The sequence below is a fragment of the Choristoneura fumiferana genome, chromosome 4 (assembly GCF_025370935.1).
Source record: "Choristoneura fumiferana chromosome 4, NRCan_CFum_1, whole genome shotgun sequence".
NCBI classification, from domain to species: domain Eukaryota; kingdom Metazoa; phylum Arthropoda; class Insecta; order Lepidoptera; family Tortricidae; genus Choristoneura; species Choristoneura fumiferana.
The window spans coordinates 9,873,707-9,886,101 of record NC_133475.1 but is presented as its reverse complement, the minus strand read 5'-3'; the positions used below and the strand labels follow the sequence as shown (position 1 = coordinate 9,886,101).

General features: G+C 36.1%; 2 protein-coding genes across 14 annotated transcripts in view; one reads left to right on the top strand and one right to left on the bottom strand.

Annotated features, from left to right (window-relative positions):
* The window catches only part of CAP (Cbl-associated protein), a 183,878-nt gene extending 171,975 nt beyond the window's left edge, over nt 1-11,903 (top strand). For 12 of the 13 annotated variants that reach the window (XM_074086862.1, XM_074086863.1, XM_074086861.1 and 9 more), the window contains 7 exons: nt 3,524-3,574; nt 4,039-4,293; nt 4,563-4,803; nt 5,192-5,350; nt 5,879-6,008; nt 6,594-6,739; nt 9,734-11,903. In XM_074086862.1, the coding sequence (XP_073942963.1) occupies nt 3,524-3,574; nt 4,039-4,293; nt 4,563-4,803; nt 5,192-5,350; nt 5,879-6,008; nt 6,594-6,739; nt 9,734-9,756 (1,005 nt within the window). In that variant the 3' untranslated portion in view covers nt 9,757-11,903. The remainder of the gene's footprint in view (nt 1-3,523; nt 3,575-4,038; nt 4,294-4,562; nt 4,804-5,191; nt 5,351-5,878; nt 6,009-6,593; nt 6,740-9,733) is intronic. The other variant, XM_074086858.1, reaches the window with a different exon arrangement.
* LOC141427433 (putative sodium-dependent multivitamin transporter) overlaps nt 1-12,395 on the bottom strand; it is a 214,150-nt gene that overhangs the window by 154,875 nt on the left and 46,880 nt on the right. The window lies entirely within an intron of this gene.

The following is a 12,395-nucleotide window of genomic DNA, read 5'->3' as shown; positions in this document are numbered from 1 at the left end:
GAAACAGTTTATAGTTATTGAAATCCTGTTAAACGTGACAAAAAGATCTACAATGAAAGTCGAGAGTTTTCTTACACTGAACTAACAACTTTTACTTTAATTCAATAGAGTCATGCGTATCAAATGAGTTTAGCGTGTGTTGGGTTAAAAGGTTGAACCGTTTTGGTAAACAGAATAATGATCGTGAATGATTCGTCCTAGTCACGCGATTTTATTGTGCAAGTCGGCTAAACCTGAAATTTGGTTTGTTATGATAGTCCGAAACGATAAGTAGCGAAGAACTCTTACCCTTGATAATATAATGGACATCTTCTAACACACATAACACATATGGCATAACATTTCCAAACAAACATGATTACAAAGTTAAATGTAAATATCTTACAAACAAATGCCAAACAATGACATGTTAAAACAGTCCAAAACTAAAATGACGTACTTACGTAAAAAAATAAAGATGTAGTGAATAATGTTTTGCCCTCATATTTTATCAGAAAAGTTCGTATTTATCTTGCTTTCTTAATTTACTTGAGTTAACTTCAGTAAGCTAGTTGATAAATAAGAAGTTTTCCGACAAAATACGATGGAAAAACATTATTCAATAGATCTGTACACCTACGACATGGATATTACTTTTTGAACACACCGTGCCGACAAGCCACAGTAAACACCAGTCGCGTGATTATTCCACCACATCACTACTGCCTTCCTAAGCGCACATTAATAAATATCAAGGAAGCTATTTTTCTGCACAAACCTTGAATCAAAGTATCGGTAACATCGTCAGCGGTATCAGAATGCCATTAGCGTGTCAGTCAACGTTCACTCCGCGATATGTTTAATCTAGTTAAGCCTCACGCGACTGCAGTTTGATCGATAAACATCGGTGAATATCTGCTATGAAGGGATACCTTAAGGTAACTAGTGTATCTGCTAACGATCCAAGTTTTTTTTTTTGATGTAAAAAGTTGTACTTAATTGTTTTCAATGCAACGGCAATGTGTCTTAAAGTGTTATCATTGTTTTAACATTTGATAAGATCGTCGGACTAAAACTAGGGACGTTTACAATAGTATCTTTAAATAGATAAGCGTGACATACTTTAAGGCGATTATAAGGCAATAACATGTTAGGGTTCCTCTCAGTCCAACACGAATCGACGAAATGGTTTGGAGTCACTTCTTAGGAGATTAATTTTGACAGACTTTCTACGAACATTGTAATACTAACAATCGATTACAAACCCCAACCCATTAGAGAAAACACAAACGCTATTTGTCGTATTATATATGCAGATACACGTTTTCTACACAAGAACGGCAAGTAACATTACCCAGTTGCGGTTTCTCCCGCGTGTTGACGACTGTCTTTTCCATTCGCATTTCCACTACAAAACGTGCTCATAGTATTTACATTCAACGCGAAACGTGTCGAGTCAAACCGTTACGATTTACAACCGGCGCGTGCGCGAGTAAGTCACGTTATCACAGATCGTACGATAATGGAGTACAATTAACTGGCATTTGCGTAGAGTTGCACGATAGAGATGTTGATGTGAAATTAAATCGTTTATCTCGCGTTTGGAACTCGCGACGCTGTCACTACGGCGATCTTTTTAAGCGAGTTAAAGGCTAAAGGGTGCAGAAATAGAGACTGATGAATAAGTATGTGTATACTTTATACGTAATAGCCTAAGCGGACAGCAGCCAGTGACTTTGTGCTTTTATTATTAACTAATTCACATTTGTAAAAGTGCTAATCAAAATACTACAAAATTGACAGATAGTTAATTTTTAACGTTTGCTCGTGCTTCAAAAAAAATACGTGATTCAACGGTTCAACTCCTATTAAAAAATATAAGTAAGTGAGGAAAGTAGTGAACGCTCTCACCTATGAAAAACATCTCCCGACAAGAGCGAAACTAGTCGGACCGTTCCTGGCTTATAACCGTGAGATAAACAGTTTAATTTTGTACTTTTTTTTTTTTCGGATACCGAGACCTTAAATACTTAATATTGTTGCTCGTACTATTCACCAAACTTTTGAAGTTATAGTAGAAATCAAACTTTATACATGTCATGTTTATCTTTTGAGATGATAATAATTTTTCAATGATTGCCAATAATAAACATGATATATTTTCCCTCGTTAAACCCAAACAAGCGGATGTGACAACACCGGATGCGTTACATTGCATCGCCGCACAGATAAACTTTTCACCACGTTTCACCACGATTATTGCTACTGGAGAAATTATCTACAAATTGACTGCGGTTTGCATTGCCGCGTTCTTAAACCTCGGGAGAAATCTGCTAATACTATGATTTAGGTTATTGTACCTAGAATTATTATGTATGTAGCCAAGTTGTGATGACTTGATAGCCTAGCTTCTGACCAGGGCATACTCGTAAACTAGGAGTTGTATGTACTCTGTGAGATGAGCAGACATTTGTGCTATTAGTGTAGTAGGTAAATATTAATTCTGGAATTTTGTATAACCAGTAGTTAAATTTGAATACGTAGTTATGATATTAGGTACTTTGTTGTAAAGTTTACCATACAAAAAGTTTAGTTCCTAATTTGAGACTAGTTGGGTTATTTTAAATTATATTTACCTTAAATATTTACCAAAAAAATTGTTGAAGCGGGAATTTGGTGGTCGCGTCTTAAGATGCGTCTAAATTTGTTTGCTCAATTAGTTAATTATTCCTAATTAATGCGCTCCAAAATGCATTTGTTTAAGATAATTAGATGCGGAGAGCGTGACGTCGAGAAAGCCATGAGTCTGATCTGTGAATAGAGATGTAATTTCATTCGCGTAGTTACTCGTACCGTTACAATGTATTGTATGAACACAGTTTACTTTTTAAAGTACCTACCATTCTGTGGATATTTCACTAAAAGTTTCTATTGCAAGTTTCATTCAAAAGTGGTCATTTTCATTCATAACTTGAGTAGATAAAAAAATAATGGCATTCTTGTAACACGCATACATTAAATATGCGACGATCTTACAAATCCGGTATAACGTCCTTGAATAACAAAATCCGTTGACCAACTGACTGGAGAATATTTGTACATATTTTCGCTTCAACATCACTGCATTGGAATTTAGCTCGTGCTTATTGAATAATAGAGGTTATCAGTTACAGTTATGCTTAATGAGATGGCCAGTCAGCCTTTGTGTGAAGAGCTAAACAAATCTAACTTCCACAACCCACTGTCCACAGTACACGCGCGGCATGCGCGAGAAACGTTAATTGCGTGCACGACCATACTTTGTCCGAGTTACGTATAAATAATGTAAATTGTAATGAAAATATTGTAATTGTGCGTGATACCAATTTATTACAATCACCATACTATTACAATATATGAGTGATTATAATTGAGCGGTAATTGAGCCGTAATGGTCAGTGTTTGTGTTATAAGTAACTAGCATTTTTGAGAATTAGTTTTGATCTAGTTCTAGTTTTGATACCGTTTGAAGTGCCCTGTATGAAGTGCATGTTACAATTTTCAGGAGAATGAAATACACCCCTACGACATAGAAATGTTTGATGCCTCCATAAAGGTGATGTTTTAGAGTTGTGAACCTGACGAGTGTTTCATTTAACTCTGAAGTTTTATCGTTTGATTTGGTATTAATTTATCATGCTACATAATGGTTTTGCTCTCATCAATATCATCATAAAAATTAATTATTAAAAAAAAACATTTCACATTCTACTATTTGCTTCAGGATTTTTACGATAATACACGCGTATCAAGTTTTTTTATGGATTTCTCGTGATACTAAGATGTTACGCTTCGCATGGTGTTGAGCCGAATTAAAAATACAGCTGTTCACATTATACCTGAGCTGCAAATTACAAGTGGAAATACTTTCTGAAACCGACTATCTTCTTCACACTTATCAAATAATTATCGATCTTATCGACCTCGGGATCGTATCGGCACATAAATACGTCAATGTAAGTCATTACATCACTGCAAAATACCTAATTAAATTTATAATTTTCTTCTTTCACCCTGCAGGAACTTCAAGATATGCAGAATAGACGTCATCAAGACAATTTTACGCCCTCACAGAAGACAGTAGTCCCTCTGAACCGATACGATGAAGCAGAAAGAATCGCAGCGAGAGCGATATACGCGTTTAATGGTCAGACACCAAGGGAGCTAAGCTTTAAGAAAGGGGACTTGATTCAAGTGAGGCGACAGATTGACTCTAATTGGTATGAGGGCGAGCTCCACGGGAGGATAGGACTGTTCCCCTATAATTATGTTGAGGTAAGATGTAAATAAGTCATATTGTAGGTATATTTTAGATGAACATTCGTTTTCGATTAAATTACGACACAGTGTGTTCTTCAGTGGTAAAAGACCTGAAATAAATTAAAAATTATAAGTTTTAGTTAAATACATGATCCTAAAGCTCTAAGAGGCTCAAGACGCCGAAGCTACGAAAAAGTTGTTAAAATAAATTATTCTTGCTATTGAATGATAAATAAATACACATAATTATAAGTACCTAAGAATCCCCTCTAAATTCATTCCAGATTCTGAAGGGTGACGTGGCTCAATCCCCAAAGAAGCCAGTGGTTCAAGACGGCAGAGCGCGAGCCAAGTTCGATTTCACAGCACAGACCAACCTCGAGCTGCCTTTGAAAAAAGGCGAAGTCGTCGTGTTGACGAGACGCATCGACCAAAACTGGTGGGAGGGCAGAAACGGAACCAAGACCGGCATCTTCCCTGACAGCTATGTTACCGTACTGCAAGAACCTAGTCAGAGTAAACCTGGTAAGCTTAGAACGTTTTATCTCAAATAAAATAAATGCTCTTGACAGAAACGAGTGGCGAAAACAGGGAGGCCTTGGCCTGGCATTGGAACTTAATAGCAAAAGTAGCACATTACTCTGAAAAGTATATTTTTGATGGTATAAAAAAATTAAGAGTTACTATATAACTGTCTAACTTTTGATTCTTCTATTGTTCTCCCACATTTATAAACAAAAATATCATTTTTGCAGGTTTTTTATCATTTGTACTATTTGGCTTGATCGCCACAGGCAAGCATTACGGTAAAAAACACCATTTTATTTCAGAAATACCAACGTCTTCAGAAATACCAACATTGCCAAAAAGAGTGCCGCAAAAACGTTAATTGAAAAAAAAACATGCTTTTCAGAAGTCCAGCCAAACCAGAGCGAGAAGCCAGTAGCGTCCCCAGCGGCGCATGGGCTGCTGAACGGCGCAGCTAAACGCAGCATGGGCGCGCATAGCTACTTACCACAGCCAAACAACCCCGCCCTCGCCAATGCGCCGCCCGCCACGCAGCCACTGCCTGGTAACTAGAGCAAAAAAAAATACTGTACATTTAAAAGAATAACTGACAGACAATGTACAAACTAAATCACTGGAGCTACAAGCTTGAAATTTGGCAGAATTACATACTTCTTGATGAGTTTGAGAATAATAATAATCACTGCGTGTAGTTCTAAATTTTTATTGTAGCATACTTACCTGTATAATCTATTCGCCGAGAGATAAGTATTATGATAATGCCTCGGAATAGCGACTGTCGCAAAATTATTGCAAACTGTATCCCGGGCAGCGCTTATCATCGCGCGCCCTGTGTTCCGTGGTACCAGACACTTCTTGTCAAACGCAGCCGAGCGGACTCGTCAATCATATTGCCATTTCGTTCTGGAATATTACTAGTACTAGAGTATCGTTTAAGTGTTCACGTGTTGTTTTTCTTGATTGTTTAAAATTATTGTTTTTATCTGTAATTTTTATCAACTGTCGGTGAATAGACTACACACAGCAGCAAGTGCACAGACAATTTGTTGCTTATTTATTTATTTACTTGCAGGTTACACGACTAAGCCTGCGCAAGCCGCCATGACACCTTCCGAGCGCGGCTACGGCCCGCCGACCGGTAAAGGCGTAGACCTTAACAACTCCGAGCCTCTCTACGTAGACACCAACGCGGAAGCTGTGCCGTACGTATCTCGAACACTTTGTCTATTTGATTAGATAGGATTTGGTTATATTGGCTGATTCAAAATGGCAAGGCACGCGGAAGCAGTCCATGACGGATGGAGCAACTTCCTTGGTCACGGCTTCCTCCGGTTAATTTTCTGACATCCAACAGCCCTTTCACTAAATTCAAACGGAGGGCCGGATGCTCCCCTTTTGTTTTTGGAGGGTAGGGGTTGGGATAAATGGGACCAAGTGCCCCCCTTTTTCAGCGTTTTCTGTGCACGTCAAGAAGCAAGAAGATCCGAACATCCAGAAATTGTCCCTGTAGTACTAGTTACTGGTTTCTTTAAGTTTGTTCCACGTGAAAAAACATGTTAGCATGATTCCATTTATTACTTTATGTACACGTTAGTATACCTACAGTAGCAGGCGACTGACTACTAAGACTACAGAATGTATAGTTAGCTTGCGTCAAGCTATGCAACCCTGAGTCGCTACAATAACTTTTTAACAAATCTTTAAATTGAATTACTTGTTTCACACTAGAGACAATGTAAAAATTTCTTAAACAAACAGCACTTCATAGCAAAATGTTACCATTCCAGGTACCGAGCTATGTACAAGTATCGTCCTCAAAACCCCGATGAGTTGGAACTCAACGAAGGTGACACAGTGTACGTGCTGGAGAAATGCGACGATGGCTGGTACGTCGGCTCCTCGCAGCGCACCGGACGATTCGGCACCTTCCCTGGTAAGTATTTCAAATATTTATCTAGTATCTTAGTCAGAGAAAGACGAAATACAGAAGGTGCTGCGTCAAATCGACACTGCCATGCAAATTTTGTTACTTACGAGGTTCGCACATAGCAGTGACGAAATCCTGATAGACCAGTGTATGTTTCCCCATGTAAACTGACTTTTCTCCTCCGAGTATGATAGATGAAGATGATATACATAACAAACGAACTAAAATAATTCGGGGACGAATTTATCCATCGAATTTAGTAGTCTACATGGCGACTTAAAACTGACAGTATGTTGGGCATATGAACAGCCCTTTGAATGTTTATCAGATTTTTTTTTTATTGTGGCTGACAAATTTTTCCAAGTGTGTACTGTTATTGAGAATTTTAGCCGATCACGATTAATGGACCTATTTATGCAAACAGGATCCAACCCACACGTGGCTAGTTTTGAGAAAAATCGGTTTTTGTTTAAAACATGCGAACAAAATTTTCTATAAACATCTCAAAAAAAGTTTGAATGCAAAATTTTAGACAACGGTAAGTTTTTTGTTGTCTAATACTCGTGTTCCAAAAAAATAATAATATTTAGGGACGTTTTTCTTCAAAAAGTCAATGGATCTTTTTTGCAAAAATGCTCATGTGTGGGTTGGTTCCTATTTGATTTAATAGAAATTAAAATTGTAAATAATATAATAAAATATACATGTTATTTCAATTTACTTTATTGAAAATAAATGCTTATACTTACAGGAAATCTTTTTTACCATTAAAAAGTTCTAGAAAAAATAAAAAATTGTGAATAATCAAATCATACATTTCAAAACATCACTCATTTACTAAAAGAATATAAAACAGAATCTCAGTTTTCTTTTTTACCATTAAAAAGTTCTAGAAAAAATAAAAACTTTTGTGAATAATCATACATTTCAAAACATGAAAAGAATATAAAACAGAATCTCAGTTATCGAAATAATTTTCTTCCAACTCGAAGTCAAGTTCACCAGAAAAGCCTTCCAGGTCATCTTCAATATGTTTGTCTGCATCGAGATTGACGTAAAAACTGTGGTACTCCTGAGGAATCAGGTGCAGAAGGCTCTTTAAGTCTTTCAACTTTGCCTCTGGTATTGGTTTTCCTGTAGGCCAGAGGCTCCATTATTTCTTTTGAAATAGCTGGTTGCCTCACGCGACCAATTTTTTTAATGTCTAATTCCTTAAATGTCTATCATGAGCGGATAGTTCACCGCATGAACCAAAACGACTTTTTATCGTCTCTAAAATTATAGAAAAGCATGACAAACAGAAAAAAAAACTACTGATGGGGATAAAGTGTCATGGTTAAGTACTAAAGAAATTGAACTAAAAAAAGGTGAAATGTACAAGATTTACATGCGGTCGAACTTTTATGAAGATTTTAAGGAATTAGACATTAAAAAAATTGGTCGCATGAGGCAACCAGCTATTTCAAAAGAAATAATGGAGCCTCTTTGGCCTACAGGAAAACCAATACCAGAGGCAAAGTTGAAAGACTTAAAGAGCCTTCTGCACCTGATTCCTCAGGAGTACCACAGTTTTTACGTCAATCTCGATTCTCGATGCAGACAAACATATTGAAGATGACCTGGAAGGCTTTTCTGGTGAACTTGACTTCGAGTTGGAAGAAAATTATTTCGATAACTGAGATTCTGTTTTATATTCTTTTCATGTTTTGAAATGTATGATTATTCACAAAAGTTTTTATTTTTTCTAGAACATTTTAATGGTAAAAAAGAAAACTGAGATTCTGTTTTATATTCTTTTAGTAAATGAGTGATGTTTTGAAATGTATGATTTGATTATTCACAATTTTTTTATTTTTTCTAGAACTTTTTAATGGTAAAAAAGATTTCCTGTAAGTATAAGCATTTATTTTCAATAAAGTAAATTGAAATAACATATGTATATTTTATTATATTATTTACAATTTTAATTTCTATTAAATCAAATAGGAACCAACCCACACATGAGCATTTTTGCAAAAAAGATCCATTGACTTTTTGAAGAAAAACGTCCCTAAATATTATTATTTTTGGAAAACGAGTATAAGACAACAAAAAACTTACCGTTGTCTAAAATTTTGCATTCAAACTTTTTTTTAGATGTTTATAGAAAATTTTGTTCGCATGTTTTAAACAAAAACCGATTTTTCTCAAAACTAGCCACGTGTGGGTTGGATCCTGTTTGCATAAATAGGTCCAATTAAATTTAACAAGTAACCATATTGTGTGAATCTTTATGAAAGTTTAGGCTTTGTCAATTTTTGTTTTGCAAACAAGATGCATCCCGCATGGTCCCTTGTGAAAATTTTGAGTCCGTCAGTTTTTATTTTGCAAACGAGATCTAACCCGCATGGTCCCTTATGAAAATTTAGACTGCGTCAGTTTTTATTTTGCAAACGGGATCCAACCCACATGGTCCCTTCCGAAAATATATAAATTTGCGATTATGGGGAACCAAGCGACATGGATCCATTTATAAAAAATAAAACATTAACATTTTGTAGAATACAGAGTTATCATACAGCATGAATCTTATTAGCTTATTATGAGGTTGTTGCTATCACGTTTGGTAACTTTGTTGACTTAATGTTTTGATATGAGATAGTTGCCAGATCAATTTGATATTTAAGTAGGTCGATAGAAGGTGCATTTTAAAAGCTTTCTGTGTATTTAACTCAATTTTGACAGGAGTGTGGGTTGGATCCTGTTTGCATAAATAGGTCCGATTTATAATCACCCCGACTGTTGAATTTTAAATATTTTTTTTAGGGACAGACACAGGTTATTTGATTCTTTTTTTATTATTATTTAATCGCTCACTTGAATAGAAATATTTGGACTTTGGCTCTGGTTTCGGTATAAACCGGGACTTACAACAGTTCCACTTGTTTTTCTATTCCGTTCAAACAATAAAGTTGTTGTTTTGCTAATAGGAATCTCAATTCCCTTCTATTCCTTTTGCAGGTAACTACGTGGAGCGTATCTGATAGCGCGAGACGTCGCTCCTGCGACGCCTGCGCCGCGCGACCCTCTGCGCGCGCCGCCGCCGCTGACGCACACACCCACCCTCTGTACATATAGACTACACTTGACAGGCTGCCGGTAACAAATAAACCTTACGAGATTTAGAACTAAATTCATCTGGCTGGACAAGCTAAGGCCCGGGGCCTACCAGTGATAACTGAATCATGGAATGAATAGCGATGGATACCAGAATAGAGACATATCGAAGTGAGGTGGAAGAACCATATATTTTTAACTCACGTGCGATAGGTGACTGGAGTAAAGAAAAAATTTAGCTGTACTGGTTTTAATGGCAAACCGGTTTTGGTTACAATTTTGTTTACCAATAACAAGTAGGGGCGAATTGAATCTACAGGGGTAAGACATCCTGTTGTTTCACTGTCTGTGCATTTTGAGTTCATTAATTGTTGTCTAAAAGCAGGCGAGTGAGCTACTATTGAATAAGACAATAAATAACTTCGCCCAAATAAGTCGTTTCTAATATCAATGTGTATTTGTAGTACCTGCAGCCTGTCAATCTAAATTTCGGCCTATATCGTCAAGGGTAGAGCTAGGCTCAAAATTACCTTCATATAAAGTTAGTCTTATACCAAAGTTGTATATTTAACAATGTCTACATCTACCCTAGACCGATAGCCATGTAAGGTCGTATCGACGTTATATTAAAAACGCTTTAAATAAGAAAGCCTGATCGAAAAGGGTTGTATTGTACCGCCAACGGTATATATCCCCTTAATTCCTGAAACTACTTTTATCATGGATATGTATCTTGAAATTGTTAGTGTAATGATACCAAAATTTTACCATGACTTTTTATAACGTTTTTGTATGATTATCTTTACCATATTGATTGATGCCTCAGTCCGTAGTCTTCAATAATCGTATATTAATAATGTTATGCTGGATTCACATCTAACTTATCCGTTGTAACAAATGACTGTTGGTTGTAAGGCAGTAAAATTATCGACGGGTTATTTTTAATGCGTAGTTTAGAATCTCAGTTCTAACAGTTATTGTGCTAACAATACGAATCCTCAAGAATATAATCGCTTTTGTCATCGTCTATTAAATTGACTAAGGTCTCCTCTCCATGTAACATATGTACATCAGCCAGTGCAAAACAACCCTAAGTTGTGCGTCCCAAAGAGTATTGGATTAAAGAAACGGTGTTGTATAATTGTGTAAAGAAAATAATAAAAATACTTATACTTGTATAATTGTTTAGCATAGTTATTTATTTATATGTAGGATTTAATTGTGCTCGTCTTTTAAAAGTAACCTTTTAAAAGATTGCAGCCGGACGTTTGGATTACTAATTCTTGCTACTAACAAGTTTTATACGTACATATCGGCAAAAGTCAAACTTTGAAATTATGACAGTAACATGCTAACAGTATCAAAGTTTAGACATTTTGTAAGCTACAGTTTTATCAATATATGTGAGCTACACCGAATATCTATGAAAAGAAAATGTAAGAATTTGCCAGAAATGTTTACTGAGTAATTTGCCTACGTTAATTAGAAATTAATACTCAAATGGATACCAGACAAGATAACTTAATGTATATAGGGCGAGTAATTTTGGAAACGGTTGACAATACATATTTATGCTTAATTTTAAATTAGGTATACTTAATGTAAAGGGACTTATGCTCTGACACTTTGACGTTCACTTCTGCCGGGTTATGCGGTTTGGTTTTTCTGGTGGAGATTATTGTCTATTGAGTCTAGTCATAAAAGAAATTTCTATGTATATTTTTATTTTTACACTGCGGAATAAAATTCTAAGTTTTGTTGTAAATAACAATAACTAAATACATTGATTACCTATATCTAGCGCGTAGCAGTTTTAAGTTAACTTTATTTGTCTATATTCATGTATCGTGCCCGTCTATATACAAAAACCAACTCCCTCGCCCTATGTTATGCGTTTGTTGAAGTACATACCAAAAGCTTACATTTATTTTTAACCTATTTGTTGTATTTACTCTTGTTAATTTATTTTTAAAAGCACAAATGGTTTATTTTGTTGTTGACACCACGACATAATGGTAACAGTAATTGATTGTTCGAAATCATCACCTTTAATAAAATAATCCTTCTATTTAAACGTTGTATTTCTTCTATCCCATATCACACGATCCTTATTCTTCTTGATGGGGCTGCTTTCTTGTACTACACTTAGGGCTGCTTCAGTAAAAAAATCGCATCTTACCCTGAAGGGTGATACTTAGATCCATGCATTCGGTTACTACTTAGCCCTGAGTAACACTTGTAATACAACAGCTTTTTAACCCATTCAGTGCCATTGACCATTGACCAAATTATATTTGGTCTATGCATTGACACACATAGGTGTCTTGGTGGACCCTAATATGATGCCGCATAAATTAGCTTTATCTGGATGCTGCGTACGCGTACGATGCCTTTATTTATAGCGACCCCTAGCACCATCTAGTGAGCAAATAAAGAAACTCCAAATCTTCGCACCATGGAAGTTTCTCGACTCAGACGCATAGGTAATTTAAACTAGGTACTTCCGACGCTTTTCCTTCCGACTTCCGTCCCCAGGCACAATATCTACCTACCTACCTGGAGACAG